At 34.6% G+C, this 20,056-nt stretch overlaps 1 protein-coding gene across 2 annotated transcripts in view; it reads right to left on the reverse strand.

Annotated features, from left to right (window-relative positions):
• Positions 1-5,287: 5,287 nt before the first annotated feature.
• LOC107104817 (gamma-aminobutyric acid receptor subunit alpha-6-like) overlaps positions 5,288-20,056 on the reverse strand; it is a 45,404-nt gene continuing 30,635 nt past the window's right edge. For both annotated transcript variants that reach the window (XM_015404937.1, XM_015404930.1), the window contains exon 10: positions 5,288-5,794. In XM_015404937.1, coding sequence (XP_015260423.1) covers positions 5,782-5,794 — 13 coding nt within the window. In that variant the 3' untranslated portion in view covers positions 5,288-5,781. The remainder of the gene's footprint in view (positions 5,795-20,056) is intronic.

Genomic DNA, 20,056 nt, shown 5'->3' on the forward strand with positions numbered 1-20,056 from the left:
TAATCAATTAATTACGATTCATCCGATTAAATGTTTCAGCCCTAGTTTAACTGAAACACACCCATATCCTGGACCTCTTACGTGTTTCAGCATGTCTTGACGTGGTTGTTCTTTTACTACTATTCAATAATAATACATGTTGGATATTATTTTAGGATATCCCTCTAGTTTGTGCTCTACTATGATTTGGAGTATGCTTTTCATTTTAACTCTAGAGTGTTTATTTCTCAGGTTGTACATTTTGCAATATTAAATAATATGTTACTCTTATGTTCATTTTTCATTCTTATTTTAAATTTTGTTTAAATCTATATAATTTCATCCTATTCTATTCTATACTATGCACTACGTTATTTCTAAAGTCAATTGAGTCTGAATTATATAACCTATACTGGTGTATTGTGTAAAAACACCAAAGTTTGTGGGTGCACTGTTTCAAATTGTGGTAATTAATGTGTGTGTTCTTGATTTTGCTGTGGTGCTTTTGTAGAAAGAGGAAACAAATAATTAATTTACATAATCTGAATTTATTGAACATGGTAGTGTACAATGCCGTGGAAAAAGACCTGAAACGGCATACATTATTTTTTGCAAAACAATCCTTTATAACAATAAAACTATTAGGGAGAAAAGTGCTCAAAATGCAATTTAATTGTTAAAATCTAAAAGCTACCATCTCTTCTTTAAACAAGTAAACTGGTTATATAGCTGATCATCAAGCAGAATCATGGACTAGGAGTAGAAATTGATGAGACTAGCAAATTATGGTCACAAAGGATGCACAGAAAATAGAGCATTCATTATCTCTTAGGAGGCAACAGCGTACATTATCTTCAGCAACATAGCTGTAAAAAAAAATATAAGACATGGATTAACACTGGCCAAATAATTAACAATACATGCCTGACTACTTTAAAAAGCATAAGTAAAATGTCAGTTTGAGGTGATATTCACCAGTTATACTCTTTCATTTCTTTAGTTCACAACATTTTATATTTACGAAACCTAAAATGCTTATAAGGAAGGCGTGCAAGTTAAGCTCTTGCAGTTTTTGTGTGATGCTAAGCAGTTTGACTTGAATTAAAAGGGCATATGGTATGTTGTACTAACAAAGCAAACGTTCTGATGTGATAAGGGTTCACTCATAAACAAAAAACATGCCAATTCTTTTTGCTATTGATTTCTTTTTTTCTGTTAGACTAAATGTTACTCTGCAGCTTGGTGTACTTGATAAAGGAAGTGATAAAGGTAGGAGGCAATGACACAGGAGAAGTTAGCATTTTTCAGTCAGGGTCAAGATATTTAAAAAACAAGTTTTCTTAAGTACCATAAGGAAAAAGATGTAATTTCACAGTAATTAAAAGATATATATCTAGATATATATATATATTTAGATCAATGGAATATAAGTGTCAGTCTGCTTGGAAGCCCAAAAAACTTAAACTGTAAAGCATGGGCTACAATGGCATGTAATTATTTAACTTTTAAATTTCACAAGAGACTATTGCTGGGTATGCTTGTTTTCTCAGTCAAACAACATGTATTAAAGCACATGGTTGGGTTAGTTTAGATTGTCAGCTATATAAATCTGCCTGGTTATAATTGTTTTGAATATGAGAATTGGAAAAAGTACAAGGATGTATTTGATTCTTCTGGACTACCGATTAGGTAATACAGCCATAGTATCGGCGAGCAAGCAATGGTGAACTCAGCAACAGCCTCTTAGCAAAAGACAATCTTTAATATTTTCTTCAATTGAAGTTTTCAGTTTTAAATTGTCTCACAAAAGTGAGAAAATCTATCATGTTCTTGTAAATATGTTATGCATTTGTTTTTATTGGACAACAATGTGTCCATGTGATTCTACATAATATCTGTGCAAAACTGTACAACTGTGTATATTTGCTACTTTCTTAAAATAACTCATTACACAGACATTTGTGTCTAAAGCCCTGGCAACAAGTGAGAACTAACCTGAGGGCAAATGTCCATATTGTGTCCATAGTGTCAAGATTTTTTGTGGTCACCCTTATTTTTCAGCACTGCCTTAACTCTCTTTGAGCATGGACTTTACTAGATCTTCGTGTGTTGCCAGTGGAGTCCCCTTCAACTCCTCCACAATGACAGAGCTGTTGGATGCTAGATGCCTTTTGTTCTCCAGATTCTTTCAGAGTACATCCCCAAGGTGTTTAACAGAGTTGAAGTTCAGAAAACATGTTTGGCCAGCCCACCACCTGTACCACCAGATGTTTTAACAGGGTAGTGGTCCATAGTGATACTCATGGAGGAATACTGCCCTGTGACCACTTTCCAAAAGGTGAGAATTATGTTCGGCTCAGTATGTCACAGTACATACAATACCTCAATATACTATAGCTCTCCTCATCCAGTAGCTCTCATGCTGCCTACCATCAAGATACTCCCACCAACTAGCTTTAATGAGGACAAGACATTTTTGTCTTTGCATTTCTAAACTGGTTTCCACCACACATGCTTGACATAAACTGAATCAAATACGGTTTTCTTGGTCAACTCCACATACTGTAGTTACAAAACTGGTCACAATATGGATATTATCCCTCTAGGGAATAATCACTTTTAATGCTAGAGTTGTATCTTTATTTTTGTCTCATTTAAGACATCATAGAATATTTACAAAATTTGAGGTGTGTAGTTACTTTTGTTAGATAGTAGTACTGCTAAAAAAAAATAGGTGAGTCAAAGCAGATGTAAGGCTTCCAAAGAATTATTCAACATCAATTTCATAGCACAATATTTCATGTTTTATCTACAATCAAAGTAATATGCTGATATTGATATGGATTTCAAAAAACATAAATAAAATCCAAAACCATGTCTTTAGCAGTGATTAATGGGTGCATAATAAAATGTCGGCCAGGTAATTCTGATACCTTTTGTCAGTCACAACCTCTGATTTCTGTGATAGATGGTAAGTAGGCAAATGTCTATTAGTTCCTTTATCAAACACTAAAACAGTCTGTAATACTTGGCATTTTACGAAATTTTAGAGATAAGGAATCAATGTCTTTGTTTTGGATCTCAATTTTCCATGAGATATAAAATTTTTAAAATATTGCTGAAGTTACAATGTAGTCTTAGAATTGCATAGTTTGTTTTGTTGTCTTGTGCACTGCTGAACTGGGTATTCATTGTAAGATAGGACATTGTTACATAACAGTCAACTAAAAGTGTCACAGAAAACATTTACTGAATACAGAGAAACTAATGCAAATTCTTATTCCAGTAAAATCCTCATTGACAATTTTAGGTCCATCTTTTCAAATCTACCATGAAATCCTTTTTGATTATTCCATTGCTTTCATTATTTTTGAATTTGAAGGGTGCTCCTATTAACAAAAGATGTGTTTAATGAAAACATATTTCTGGATAATGGATGGTAAACACACCATCTTTATTTTTAGACACCAAATGGCTTTATCATGTCAGCAACAAATGTAATGAAAAAACAGTGGATAATCGTATGCAAATCCACGGAAGGCTTCTAAATGAATATGTTTTGGTGTATTTATAAGGTTTGATGATAGAACAGATACACTGGTTTTGCTGCTTTTTCATTGAAAATGTCACAAAAAGGTTGTCAGCTGAAGACCTAAATGTCAACATGTGAGCAAATCTTCTAGCTTTATCAGAAATACAATAAACACAAACAAGAAAGAAGACAGGTGCATTCCAGGTAAAAAAGTCAAATTGCCTCTTTTGAATCAAAGATTGTTGTCAGGCTCCTTAAAGATGGCACCTACAAAGAATGTAAATTAAGTTTACTAGGGTGTCATTGTTAAATAAAAAGGCTTTAAAGTGCAAGGCATGTGCAGCGCAGTGAAAAACTAAAAAGTGTTGATTAAAGACTTTCTACTTTTCTTTTTTTTCACATCAATTGGATAAAAGTCAGATTTTCACTAAAATGATTGTTTTGGGATCCAGGGGTTATTTACATGTTCATATCTGTTGTCTTTAGGAAATACATTTTAGCAAAAGCAAATAAGGAATAAGAAAAAAATAATAAAGGTAAAAGAAGTGATTTTTTTTTTTTGCAATATTTGCATTCGTGTAAATGAACAACTTTCTCCCACTAAAAAAGTTAATTATTTCTGACTTTGTTGTATTTACCAAGTAGACTTTGAAAAAGCGTAAGATTTAAAAACATTTTTTTTATATATTCATCTTTATTCTGTTATTTGAGTTACCTTTATGGAAATACAATATTTTTTTCCCCCATGTACAGCACTTTGGATCATCCTGCTACTGAAATATGGCATATAAATAAACTTCCATCACCTTGTATCTATTTGGGTTTTGCTTCTTAATGTACAGGAAAGATATGCCTATAAAGCAAATTAAATGTATTTAATTTTGCCTTTAAATTAGCCAAATATTAGATATACAGCACCTTACAAAATATTCATATGCCTTGAACTTTTCCAGATTTTGTCATGCTGACATTTACTAATTTGGAATTATGAAAAAAAAAGCAAAAACAAACAAAAACAAAACAGTGCATGATAGTGGTATCAAAGCAACATACCACAAAGTAAAGATTAAATATTTCTGAGAACTGTCCATTTCAACACCTGTAAATAAAAACCTTAAATTTACATTTATAGATACTACTTAACAAATCTCAGATAATTTGAACTTTTTTTAAAGAACAAACACAACTTTCAGGGAAAGGATTCAGAGGTGTGAAACACACACATGCCACTTTTTTTTTTTTTTTAAATAACTGAAAACAATGTTTCTTTTTCTTCCACCATACCCTGAAGCACTACTTTTTGTTGGGTCAATCACATAACAGTTTGTGGCTACAATGTGATATAATATGAAAATAGCCAAGCAGTGCGAATCCTTTTGCAAGGCACTGTAAAGAATATGAAATCTGAAAAAAAAACAAAAGGTAGCTTTTGTATGTGTTTATATTTTACAGATTCTCATTTGTTTTCACACGTTTTTACTTACATGTGAGAGTCGGACAGTATAATAAACCAGGGCAAAAATATTGATCAAGCACATGTCTTTGATGATTTTGCTTTTCATCCTCCTTACTCTTGGAACAAAGAGATATTAAGCCAACAACAAAATACAATGTTATAGGAATGAAATAAAAGAACACAAAGACCAAAAGGAACTGGCAGAGAAATTGTTCCTGCCAGTCACAATGAAATTAGTTAGAAGAGCCAGGAGTCCTTTTTTTTTTTTTTTTTTTTAACCATCGGTTCCCTTCCAATCCAGAAAGGGAATTTGTCCTCAAAAACACTTAAAGTGCATGGATATTTTTTAAAGTTAAAAAGAATAAATACATGTGACAGAGACACTCTGTGTAGTTGGTACAGTATATGCTTCTTCAATATAGGTATTTTTAAGTATTTTTCTATCAAATTTGGCAAAGCATAATAGACAGATCTACAAATTAAGAAGGTCCTTACATATAAACATATCTTATTTTTTCATAACATTAGATGATCGGGAAAAAAATGAGAGTAGTTGTTGTTGGAAATGGATCAAGGAATTGGAGTCCCACATGCAGCCCTGGAAAAGTTGGCAATCAGAGTTGGTACATCTGCTCTCAAAAGGCCTACTTTCAAAGGGAGAACTTAAAAAAATAGAATGCTGGAGTGCTTGGCAAGCGTCTGTCATCTATTTTAATGAGTAAAAATGTGTGTGTGTTTTTGTGTTTGGGGGTATATGGGGGATTGTGTGAATGTTGAGTAATCAGGTCTTTATATTCTCCAGGAAGACATAATCTTAGACAGTGTCCCTGCAAGACAAAAAGACGAAGAAAAGAAGGGTTAATCAGTGGAAAAAAAGGCATCTGCATGCATTCAGCGGGTAGATAATTTTAAATTGCATCATATTTAAACATATTGGTTTAAGCATAAATACACCTACACATGCACACCTACTTCATTGCATATCCTTTTACATCTGCCTGCACACAGGAACAAATGCACATGGGTATGATGTAACAGCTTTTTATTGCTTGGTCTTCCAGGCAAAGGCTTGCACAAATTTAAAGTCTGAATTTGAAAGCTGATCATATTCAGTTTCTAAACTTTTTCTCAACTCATATCCATGCAGACTTTCCTGAGATTTGTGGGGAAACCTAAGTCAGATATTTCACACCTCCACCTCTTCAGCCCGATGTGTTAAGGTAGGAGACACTTTTGACAGCAATGAGAGCCATTTTCAGTATGCCAGTTCACATGGTGAATAGAAAAAAAACAAAAATACTGACCGAAAATCTAAGAATATCTGCACAGATCGATTTTAATAAAGGAGAGGAAGACTCTTGTGGGCCTTTGTTGGTGTATTTTACGATACTATTGGTTCAATAATATAAACTAATAAATTAAAATTTTTAAACGTAATTTTATTTTGGTAATTTAGTTGATATGACCCTTCTTAGCATTATTTATGTGTTGTATTCAAAACACTACACTAGAGACACATTACAGAGCACAAAAAGACTTTCAGAATTAAACAATGTCACATAATGTTAGTTAAGCAAAAAAGTTTAACCAGGCTTTTATGCACGCACTCAATGCTGTATAAGAAAAAACAACCTATTTTTCTCATTGTCTGGCATTTAATGAGACCAAAGTTAGCTGAAAGTTTTTTTTTTTTATTTGTCTAAATCAGAACATTGCATAAACTAATAGTAGATTTTTTTTTTTTTTTTTTGGCTGCAAAGACAGAACTTACTGTACATTAGGAAGAAAAATGTTAAGCCTTTAAGCCGAAGAACATTATAGTAAGTAAGTTAAGAGGTAGAATCCACCCTTTGCTTGTCAACAGGTACAAATTATATGAGCAAAAATCCCAAGACATAAGGAAATTAAAGTTTAGGAGCAAATACATTTTATAAAGAGTCTTCTAAATGGACAATTGACTATTTAAATACCAGACTTGACAAAAAAAGCATTAAAAGTTTTGATAAAACAATGGAAAACTTTTGGGCAGAAGTGCACATGATGCACATAACCTACAGTACCAACCTGGCTCATATCATTCTGGTGGAATGTGTTAAATTTCCAGAAATCTGTTTTGAGAAGTTAAAAAAAAAATACCTAAGTGTCTGGCACAAGTTAGCCTTTAGAGAGTTACAAACAACAAAATGATGGTCTACCTAAAAAATAAAAATGCTAACTTTCGTAAAGCAAGATTGCTCAATGATCCATCTATCATGCAGTGTACAAGCAAATAAAAGGGACTCAATACACCGGCATGTACATTAAGCTCATATATTCCCAGACGTGCCCATTTATATGGGCCCATTTATATGGGCACATCTGTTTGATATACAAAGTTGAGCTTTGTTTTAGAAAAAGGAATTAAAAGGGCTGATGTCAGGCATATTTTACCAAATAGAAAGTCCAGTCTATATAGGACAAAACATTTTGAGAGAAAAAAAAACAACAACTTTTGTGTCATTTTGTACAGCTTGTTGTCCTTGGTAAGATTTTAGAACAACTGATGCAACATACTTGTAAACATTTTATCTTATTTTGTTGCTTTTAAAACATTGAAACATTCTCTTCTTGAAACAAAGCAGTCAAATGAAAAATGAACATTTGTAATCCTTTGTTTCAACAGATATGTATTCAATATAGTTTTTTTTATTGTGTTTCCAAATTGAAGTTGGTTTTCTCTGTGCCTTATCATTAAGCAAATCAACTCAGTTGTTATTCGGTTAAATATAATAAAACAAATAAATGGGGTCACACAGGTGACTATTAAATCATAAAGTTGCTATAACAGAAAAATGACAGCTATATCACATTATAATGTAAAATATAATTGTTCTAATAAAATCAAAAAGAAAAAGTTTTTACAATTTACATATTTATCATGATATAACAATAGAAAGGGAACTTACAACATAATTTAAGTTTATTAATTATTTGGCCATAGCTCACCCTGGTTGTATTCAAAGGCTTTGAAAAAAAGTATGAACCCTGTTAGCTACTTATATTTTATATTTGTATTTTTCTTTTTTTGTGCAATGTGATAATTAACTTTTGGGTCTTCTATATTAACTTCAATGAATGGAGGTATGAATGCATTCAATGAGTAAATAAGGAAGAAGTGGAGCTAAGCAAGTCATATTCCCCCGACAGAGATGTTAAAAGTGCAATATAAAGTTTTCATACAAAATAAACCTTTGTCCTCACAAACTGCCAAGTTATTTAAAGTGAGCAGGAAGTGAGTAGGAAGTGCCAGCACATAGAAACAACGTGCAACAATAATAACTGCTGATTGAGCATGGTGCAAAAATTATTTTCAGGCTCAAGAAGGACTAAATAAACATTATTAGATGTATATTCATTTACCATATTTTCCAGCTTCTACTTTTTTCCCATGCTTTGAACCATGTGGCTTATAAGAGGCTCTGGCTTTTCTGTGGATTTTCTCTAACCGCCAGAGGAGGAAGTCAAATTAGGAAATAAAACAATAAGGAACTAATTTTCATTTGGCACAAGAAAATCCTAGAATCAGGCACAGAGGAGAACAACAGTCCCAAATTCACACATTTTGCCATTTATGTCCCTCCTTAAAGCCACCGGAGCAAGGAAGAGACTGGGCTCAACTCCTGCACATCTGAAATACAGTGAAGAGCTGAAGGAGCCCCATCTTTCATTTGCAGCTCTTTCTGCTGCAAGCCAACAGGCTAACTGGAGGTAGCCATCTTCATCCCTACTCCGGGGACTATATGTACAGCTGCCCCTACAGGTTTGGTGGGAGACAGATTATTGGATATTAGCGGCTTAAATATTTATGTTTCCTGTTTTTTTTTTATTTAGTGCACACAGCTTATTGTGTAGTGCGCTCTTCAGTCAGTAAAATAAGTTACATTAGCATACTGTAAATATAGGCTTTTAGTGTGTCATGTTTAATCAAAAAGTGATGAACAGCACGAGCAGTGCTGTCTGGTTAAAAGCAAAAGGTGTGATGATCAGAGGTGTCAAGTAATGAAGAACCGATACTTCTTTACTGTACTTACAGTAAGTACACTCTTTAGGTATCTATACTTTACTCTATTACTTATCTTTCTTCCTACTTCTAACTTCTACTCATTACATTTTCACACAAGTATCTATACTTTCTATTCCTTACATTTGTTACTCGTTACTCTTGGCTTCAGTTTAATATTTATAAATATTTACTTCACGTCATGTGCACCATCCAATGCAGATCATTGGCGCCATCCACATCTAGTGAAAACTAGTGTAATTGGATGAGTCATATAATGCAAACATCACATCCTTGGCCCTGTATGTAGAGTTTTTCAAAACAGTTGCAAAATTGAGATTTCAATTCGTATAGTGGCATCTGGCAGTTTTTTTTAAGGTTACTTTATACTTTTTTTTACTTTCAGTAGTTTTTTAAGCACATACTGTCAGGATCCCAGTTTTTGTGTTCGTCTGTTTGTCTTGTCTTTTGTGTTTCTCCCTTCCACCACCAGGAGGCGCCTGGCTCCAGTTCGCCTCCTCACACACCTGCAAGCTTTTGCCTCATCACCAGACTGCTATTAAGCTGCTGTTTGCCACTACTTCGACGCCAGAGTGTTTGCCAGTTTGGGCTACTCTAGCCAAGCCTTGTTTATGAGTCTAATCTGAGTTTTTGCATTTTGAGTCTTTGTCCTCTAGCCAAGCTTAGATCACATTGAGTTTTACTGAGTGCTTGTTTCTCCCTGAGTCTCAACTCTGTTTGTTCTTTGCCTTTCGGCAGGAAGCCTTCCTGCAAACTGGACCTTTTCGGACCGCCTTCTCCCAAGTGGGATCAACTGAGTCATACACGGAGCGACGGATTCCAAACAGGAGGTTTGGATCCAGCCACCTTTGAGCACGCTGAGATCACTCTCTGAGTAAGGAAGTCATCTTCACCAGGACCCGTTCAAGTACCACAGGAAAACTGAGTTGCAACCAGCAGCTGCATCATTCCACCCCATCCAAGTTCTGGGTAAACCCTGTTCCCCCCTCCACCGAATCAATCAAACTCTGGAAGACCAACACACAGACTGGAGTCTACATGTCCCTTCTTCCCTGGAAACATGAGTGGCAACAAATCCTCTCCTTCAAGATAAACAACTCAAATTTCCCACTGAGCCTAAAACTAACAATCTGTCTTCCCCTCGTCTTCCAGTTTCCGGCTGAGCAGAGTTCGGAGGATCTCTGCACCGAACTCATATACTTTACAATAAAACCCATTGAACTTCTATACTGTGTCTCTCTGTTTGACTTTGCTGCATGTGGGTCCAAGCCCTTAGAAAAATCATGACACATACGTTTGAACTTTTACTTGAGTAAAGAGGTCAAGTTGATACTTCAACTTTTACCAGAGTGTTTTTTAACTGCAGTATCTATACTTCTAGTTAGGTAACAAATGTGTGTACTTGCAATTTACTGCAAATAGTCCAAGATAGACAGAGCCAGTATTTCTAGTAATTACAAGGAGATCTAAGTTTGCCTTTTGAAAGGCAAACTTAGATCTGCCTTTTGAAATATAAGGGACTCACAGGGAAGCATTTTAATACAGGCATTTGTGAAGGAAAGCATACATGTGAGTGCAGCCAGACTTGCTAAGAAGGAAAATAAATAAATAAATAAATAAATATATATGTGTATATATATATATGTATATATATATATATATAGTGGCAATTTTCCTACAATGCCAAGAGTAAAACATGATAAGTATTAAAACCACTATCAGTCTTCCTTGCCTTCCATCTGAGTGGTCGGTATTTAAGTGATTATTACACCACAGTTATGGCAATGGCCCTGCAATCAAAACAGCAATTGAGTTGGATACAGCATTTAAACATTTTGATTTATAAGCAACAATGGGAAAATTATTTTTCAAGCCTAGCAGTCTGATGGCCAATAAAGGAGTGTAAGCCTTATCGTCTGCAGTTACCACAGTCCAGTCAGCTTGCTAGGCAGTTAGCAAACAGTCAGCCAACCAGCTGGGGCCCCTCATGGAAGGAAGTATTTTCAGCCAATTTGTTTCCGTCATCTTTTGCCCTGAATGGGGCTATTCATTAAAATAGCCTGGAGTTGCTAGGCACTGCTGCTGTTGCACATTTATATACTTCTGTGCCTGCAACCTCCTCTGAAGTACTGACAGACATCCACCTGCAGACACTCAAAAAGAAAATCTTTTCTCTCTACCTAGTCATTTTTAAAGAGGGGCATTCGATTATGAGAGCACAATATGCAAAACTTGATAGGGCTTTTCTGCATGCAATGTTATCTGCTTTTGTTTGATTGTACTAAAGCTATGGACCTATTTTTGTGTATTGCCCCACCCACTCCTAAAAAAAATCATACTTCAAGTCGTTCGTTAGAAATCGACCTAGACGTTAACACACATGAATAAATGAAATGCTGGCAACCTATAATCTAGTCACATTATATCTGTGCATGTATGTACATATATTTAAACAAAACTTTTTCCAGTTATAATCCCTCCTGTAGTCTATTTTAACCATTAAAACCCTCTCATTTCCACCACCATCTCACCTTTTAGGCCATTCTGTCTTCAGTTTTTGATTGGTTATGCTCACTTATTTACTTACATGCACTCTAAAGTTCTTCCTCTAGTTGGGTTGACTGAATGCAACCCTTTGAAATACATATCACTAGGTATAGAAAGTAGTTAAATATGACCATAAACATGCTAAATAACATTTTAACAACAAAACTGAATATTAGTCTCATCTGCTGCTTGTTATTATAAATCATATTGGCTGAGGCTAAATAGGGTGGATTAGGCTTTTACTTTAGAGTGTTTTATTTAAAATTATTTAATATAAGGGAAGGTGAGTACAGCTAGGTCCATAAATATTTGCAACAACAAAATTAATTTTACTATTTTTCTTTTTTTACCGGTTACTTACATATTTTTAGGCCATAGTTACATCATAGTCCAGACTTCCAACTCTCCTTTCAAGGAACCCATATTAAAACTGGTTGAAGGGTAAAAGTTTTAGCCCCAAAACATGTACCACCCTCTTTAAAGGGTCTAAACATAATAGGACAATTAACCCAAAGGCTATTTCTTGGGTGGATTTCAGGTAACTCCTTTGTTATATGACTTTCAGTCAAGTAGATGAAAGGCCTGGAGCTGATATGAGGTGATTTTCTTGCATTTGAAAGGTTTTGCTTTAAAGAAAACATGCGGTCAAAGAGCTCTCCATGCAGGGGAAGAAAGCCATCAGTTATGGAAACAGAAATGGCCTATCTGAGAAATTGCTACAATTATGAAAGTGGCTAAATCTACAGTTTCATACATTCTGACAAAGAAAAAAGCACCGGTGAACACATCAATGCAAAATGGCTTGGATGCCCACAGTAGACAACAGCTGTGGATGATCACAGAATAATTTCCGGGGATGAAAGAAAACTCTTCATAATAGACAACTAAGTAAATAAAATCATGCAGGTTCTCAGCTGAAAAAAGGTCATAACCATGCTTCTCCTACAAGGCCAGGCATGATCTATTTATATTGCCTATTCACCAGCAGACCAATTTCTCAATGAGAGACTACATTGGAAAGCTTACAATGTGAAAGAAACAACTTGGTGACAAATTGCATATTATTCCCTATAACAGTATGACGTCAGTATAAAAATAACATTTATGTTGCACAATGAAAAGCACTATATATGAAGCCAAAGATGTTTCCACAAACCCAAGTTTCTTTTTCTTTTTCTGACCCAACAGATCCTATTGGATGGGATTTGTTCATTTTATTGTTTTAATGTATTTCTACAAAGGAATAGAAGCCTAACTGAAAAGCTAAATTACAGTAACATGTTAGGTAGCAGTTAACCTAGTGTTCTTGAACCAGATGCTAAAGTGTTTTGAGTGTTATTTATAAAGTTATGACAAATAAGGATTTAACTAGCATTCTTCACAGACATTTTGAGTATCAGGTGCTCAATTGTGGAAAACATTTGTACCTAATTGTTAGGCATATGGAGCTACCTGTTGCCTTAGTAGGGTGAGGATAATTACAGGAATACCTTAAAAATCATGTCATATATAACTGAAATCAACAGCCATGCTTGATGTAAATATTTAAAAATCCTCAAGACTCTACCATTTCGTTTTAAAAACAACTGGTGTTAAAGACTAACAATTAAATTGGAAAAAAGATCAAAGTAAAGCAAAATACCCATATGCATTCCCACAAATTTCTAAACAAACTTGAAATAATACCCTAGCCTAACCACTGAAAAAATAGACTACTTTAAAGTGAGAATGTATTAAAATATTTTGATGACCCTACTATGCTGGATCTAAAACAGATCTGAAACAGAATGTCAGAACCCTACAGTAAAGTTCAAGTTTACATAAATGAAAGGGCTGGGATTCACTCCACATACAGGTTCCCTACTTTAGCTGTGAAGCTCTGCAGCTTCTCTAGTCATCTTGGTTCTTTTTTGCAATGTCCTTTTTGGCTGATTTTTTCTTTTTTGGATAAATGCTCCTCCTGCCCAATCCATCAGTTTAGGAGAAATGCCATGTCATGGTAGGATCGGAGTAAGAAGATTTGCTTTATCACTTATTTGAGTGATGAAATTAACAATGCTGAAGGAGAAATTAAAAAACCTGGATGTGTAAACCTCAGCCTCCATTAAAGGATGCATATCATGCTTTAAATCCTTCCTTTTCCTAATTCCATTATTCAGTTGTGTTCTATATCAAGTGGAACTGCAATGGTTTGATCAAAATTGGGCATCGATGCAGCTTCTTGGCAGTTAATTTGAGGGACTTTCCAAAGTACCCCTCTCAACAATTAGTTTTGCTGCAGTCTCTTTAAATTGAATGGAGGCACTTTAGGCTCTGTCTCCTCCAGGTTGTGGCACATTTCACACTACCCTCTTTGGGACTTTTTGTTGTTGAAGTGTGTTAATGCAAAAATCTAGTGACTCTTTGCATTTTTACAATGGAGTGTCAGGGGCATATTTAGAGATATAATTAATTATAATTACAAAAGTAAAGTAATAATATTATTAGAATATAGCCATATTACTAAGTCTGTGAGATTTAAATCATAATTTACGATATAAAAGTGGTGTTACTCAAGTAAAATCATAATATTATGTCTACACAATAAAGTTGTATTATGATTATTATTGTAACACTGTGAGATTACAGGGGTAATATTACCAGAATCAGGATGTAACATTATGAGAATGAAGTTTTAATTTTACCATAATATTGCCATATTACAAGATTATGGACACCAGCCTTAACAATCATTTATATGTTTATCTTGGTAGGCTACAGATACATTTTTAATTTAAAAACAATAGAAGAGAAAGCTTAAGCTATTTTCTTATTTTTTTTAAATATACTGGTGCTACAATGTGCATGAAAATGATCATGTATAAACAACCAAACAGCTTGCAAAATTGTGTGATGCACAGTAAAATTGTTTCCCAAAGGAGCTTAGAGCAAGAGCACAGCAGAAACATAAGCAGGACTAAGTTCACAACACATTCATAATAATGCTTCGTGACATTTTAGCATTATCTGCAGCTTACGGCTTTCTTGTCCATTGTTTCAGTAGTGAGAAGGAATTGATCCCTCAGAGAGACAAAGTAGTTTGCTCACCCATTTTCTTACTGGATGAGTTTGCAGAAGCACTAATCACCTGAAATGCACTAATAAAAACAAAGATGACTTCCCCTTCTGATGTACAAATATTTCCATTAAAAATACACTTTGCAAGGCACTTAGAAGAGGTTATGATCCTTGAGGAAGTAGTTATAAGCAGCCTAACATTTAAATTATTCCTTTTGTTGCCTGAACGTCTTTCAGTTTAGACTAGAAAACTACTACAAGAAAAAAAAAGGTCTGATTCCTTTTTTAAAACAGGAGGCTCTGACCTTTAGTAGTTCTAAAGCAAACCTTTCTTACAAACCTTGAAGGCTCTCATGTACCAGCTGCTTATATACTTAAATTAGAATAAAGACAGGTATACTGATTCAATAAACAGGTGACATTTAAACGCAATATTTTGTTATCTCTTATATTCCAATAAAATAGAATGTAATTTCTGCATTTATCTTGAAAAAGTATGCAAACAATTTTTTTTACAAAATCTTTAAGGGCACTGTGTCACACTCTTTGGTTATGGTTGGCTACCAGCCATATAATATGAAATTGTCCTTTATTTAGCAGTTAAATATTGCGTCTCGAATTGAACCAATGTGATTTGTCCTGTATTTTTATACATTTTATCACATCTGTCACACAAACACATCAACACTAAATCCTACAAAAATGGCCTAATAAATTGCATAAAGGAATAAAGCCAGCAAAATTTAAGCAGGACCTCCTTAGCTCTGTGGCTGTGGATGCCCAGAGAGGGACACAACTCACATTGCTCTCTGTCACCTGCATTTTACCCATTACCCCACTAATTCCTCAGAAGAAGTCGTTTGAAAAAATACAGACATGATGAGGATGAGGACATATTAAAAAAGATGTTAGGCTGTTAGCTAGTTTAGTTTTTTTTTAACCCTAGTCCATGTCATGTCTTGCAATAACACTCTTAGCTAAAAGTTTTGTTTTCAAAGTGCCCTTTAAAGGGTTAATTGACAGCCCTAAGTCTTCCTCTTTAGAGTACCATTGAACAACAGTCTTCTCAACATCCACTCTGCTGTAAGACAGGAGAGTCCTACTGTTTATAGCTTTAACATCTAGAACCACCATAAAAGTTAAAACATTAAATTTTCCTTTAGGATCAATGAAACATTTTTGAACTGAATGTGTCAAACCGAAAGATAAATATAGAGGAGCCATTATATTGAAATAAAAAAAATGAGTAGGTTCCGGGGAATGCAGAAAAGCTAGATAATCTAAGCAGGGAACTGAGAAAAGGCAGACTACTAAAATCCCAGATTAATGAAAAAAGGAACTAAACACGACACAGAAAGAATAGAGTAACTGAGAGATAAAGGTTTAGAGTAACATGGATGTCTAAACTAAAACCCACGGCGAGCAAAAGACAAGGAAGAACTAACACAGAGGAATGGATCAGTGGATGGATCAAAGACCTTAGCAATAGTCAGTACTCGAGTTGAGGTGGGATGAGGGGGGTTGGCATCCCACTCATTAAAAAAATCTTAAAAATCCCCCCTCTTCTTAAATGACCATCCCCTCATACCATCCCATGTGACATTTTAATACTGAATGTTTAAAATTTCTACTATGTATTAACAGTTATGGCAACAATATTGCCCTTTCAACATTCGGGCTGTAGGTTTACGAGTAGCAAAATAAATTAAATCAAAGAAGTGTCCTACTATGACTTTCAAGATGATCCCAGAGGGAAATTTGTCCCTAAATATATAAGGGCAGTGATAGCCTTGCAAGTCCAGGGACTAACAGCAATTCCACTGTAAGGTGCCTTTGTCAAGGTCAATGACCGACGTACCTGACATGTAACAACCGTACCATGCATACTGCTTTAGGTGAATAGACAATATTAATAAGGCTATGTACTTTTTTTTTTACAACTAGACTACTGGCAATAGTGATACAAAACCATGATAACCAAACCAACCAAAGTACATGATAGAACCAAATATGCGAACAGATCTGAACAGTAACACTGTTAGGCTACTGTATATGTTTCTTTGGAATATATCCCAATATTTCATTTTTAAATGCATCTATGTTTTTATCATATCATCAAGCAATACAAAGGAATTACAAACTTACACATTTTCTTGTTTTTACTGTATGTCAATTTTCACAAGTAAAAATGTTTACTCTGATCATGCAATTACTCTTTAGGAACTTCTCTTAAAATTTCTATCAATTTTTTCAAACATTTAATAGAAATGCAGAGCTATCCTGGGCCTGCCAACACTAATGTGTCCTCTAACTTGTTCTTGCCTTAAGGGCTTTTTCCTTTCCTAGGGAAGGAGCAAAGCAGGGAACAAAATGGTTTAATTGTACACAGTTAGAGTACCCCAGAGTAAGGAATAAGGATCCACTTCCACAGCTACACATTGGTCAGGAACTAGGTTAATCTAAATCAAATAAAAATATGCGTGCATGCACTAAAACTTAAGAAAACTAAACTTTTTCTTTTAAGTAGTTTACTGCGAGACATCCATTTAAAGTGTCAAACCATAAAAGATTTGTAGAGAGGATGTAAGGTACATTCATCAAAACACTTTAAAACACTATTTTATCTACAAACAGGGGCAAAAAAACAGCATATGTTGGTTATGCATATGTATATTTGAAAGAAAACATCAATATTAGATTAGATCAAGATAATGGATTGATGTTTGCAAAAAACATTTTCTGATTTTTTTATTTAACCAATGATGCTTTTAGCAATAATACACTATTATTTGGAAGACTAACACAAGTACCAAGGCCTACCTTTTTCATGCACGAACTTAATCTTATCTGGCATTCTGTGAAATTAAATACTTTTTCTAGCCAACTCCTCACGCCCTCCTACCTGAGCAAGCAAATTAGCCAAATAGCGGCTGTGATGCAATCTATATTTGAGTGATTTTCCAGAAGTCTCTCTTATTTTGTGTTATGAGCCATTGTGATGCATTTGGGCATTTGCCTTTCTTTCAACATTTACAGTAATTGATGATAAGGGACAGTTGAGGACCAAGGCCCTCAGTTTTTTTAAACCCTTGCTGTCAACTAACCTGTCTCTGCTCTTCTCTACGGGTAATGTATGCAGCTGATTTTTTGCTTTGTAGGCACATTGCAACTCTTCAAAATGCATTCTCCATCCTTGCATACCATACACCTCTTTCACTGACTCCCTCACTTCATATAGAGGGTTTTGGTTTTAACTGTTGTATGTTTAAAAAAAATAAATAAATTAGCACGGTATGCCTCCCTGTTTCTTATGTCCTTTGAGCCAGGTCGCATTTGTTAATTACACCCTTATGTCACTCTTGTCAAAGACTTTGGACAGGGTTGGAGATTATGCAGATTATTTTGTACATCTGAAACATGGGCAGATTCCAATTACAGCAAATTGTAGCTCCTAGCTCCTGTTCCCAGCTATTCCTTCATCTTTTGTGAGAACGATAAGGACACTATCAGGGGTAGGAAAGGAATGCCAGACTATTGTACTGAATCTGGACAGCCTTTAGCCCACCAGTAGTTGACAGAAATGCCAATAAATTATTTTTGTAAAAGTGGGACTACAGCTTCCAAAACAAAGAACAAAAACCAAGTTATACAAATGCAGCGAATGGCTGAAGTGCTCCATTATAAGACTTAAACCATACAAATGTGCATATATTTGCATGGGTTATACATAGAAGACTTGGAAAATAAAGTATAATTGATGAAGAAAGAATTATTATTACAAGTTGTTAGACTTTATGAAGTGGGCTGTACCTATATGTCATGTCATGCAAATAATTATGGGAAAACCTATTGTTCCCTAAAGTTAAGAGAGGAATGTTGGGAGCCAGATTTTTGGATATGTTTGTTAGCCACATTAATTTAATCATTTTATAAGAAAGCAAAAGAATCCGGAAATACCTGTAATTTAATTTACATTTAAATGAATTGCTGTCAAATATAAAATTATGTAAAACATTTTCTAAATATCCATTTGAAATTGCTTAATAAAACATTCAAGTGCTTTTCTACATTGTACACAATGTGTTGCACTAAATAAATGATGATACAAATGATAGCTTTTTTTTCTATTATAGTTTTGAGATATTTGCCTTTCAGTAAAGAATTTATGTACCAAATTTTTTAAATTCTGTGATGATCCCCAGCATGTTTTGAAGGTGAAGGCCCTCATTGGGTATTAATGTGATAATATATACTGGTCTAATCTATATGAGGTGTTTTTACATTTGCTCTACCTGTCAGACTCTCTTTCTACTAATTTTTCAACAACAGAGGCATCTACTGTATGAATGGCTGAATGTTTACACTTAATAAAAGCAATTTGATATGATTCCATTTCCTTACAAAAAATTTAACTGGTGATCAATCGACCTAAAAAAAATCTGTCTTTATACTATAGGTGCTCACTTGGGACCTGGGCTATCTGCATACCAATGATAAAGCGTACAACAGAGGTTTAAATAGCAGAAGAGCACACGTGAAATAGAGTAATAGTAATCATAGAAGATAGAGAAAGATTGAGACTTAAATACGGGAGATATCATGTCTCATATGGAAACCATTGGGTATAAAGAAAAGAACACAGAGTGGCTGGTGGAGCATTTCAGTAGGGGAAAAAAGTTGAAAAATGGCAACTAGACACACTAAATGGAAAGAGAAGATAAAAATATCCAAAGATAAGGAATAACATCAACATATAGACATATAGATAACAAAATGCTGTCAACAGGAAACATAAGATAACCAAAAATGAAATGACTGCAGATCACGTGTTGCGATAGGATCCACACATCCAACCTTTAAAAGCAGATTGAAGACACCCAGTCAGTCCATGAACAACATATATAAATACATAAATAGATAAATACATAAATAAATAAAACAGCTTTCGACTGGTGGTGGGGAGAAACCTTGAGGAAGCTTATTCAGATATCAACTCGGAGGACAAAGAAGCCAACAGGATGAACAACTTTAGAGCCTTCAGTTGAGTGCAGGAAGTTAGCCAGATATTGGCAGGACAGTCTCCAAACAGGTCTAAATAAGAGAAGACAGACTCTTGAAGTAAACAAGAACTGGGCTCTGGTGCTCTGAGTTGACATGTAGGCTTTTTCAACCACACAGAAGTCAGAGCTTACTTGGAGATAGAGTTAAAGCTGGAGCTTAAAATGGTGCTTTCAATAAACCAGGTCAAGTTTACAAACAAGGAAGCAATTCACAGCCATGTCCTTGTGTCGACATGTGCATCAGAAATATATTTAAACAGAGACTGAAGTCCACTGAAAATAAAAACAGCAGAAGAAGGTGACCAAGAAACAAACAAACGGACCATTCAATGCAAACCTTAATAATTCTACAGCGACAAAAGTTT

This window comes from Cyprinodon variegatus, unplaced genomic scaffold (assembly GCF_000732505.1).
Source record: "Cyprinodon variegatus isolate N-32 unplaced genomic scaffold, C_variegatus-1.0 Scaffold36, whole genome shotgun sequence".
In the NCBI taxonomy this organism is placed as follows: Eukaryota; Metazoa; Chordata; class Actinopteri; order Cyprinodontiformes; family Cyprinodontidae; genus Cyprinodon; species Cyprinodon variegatus.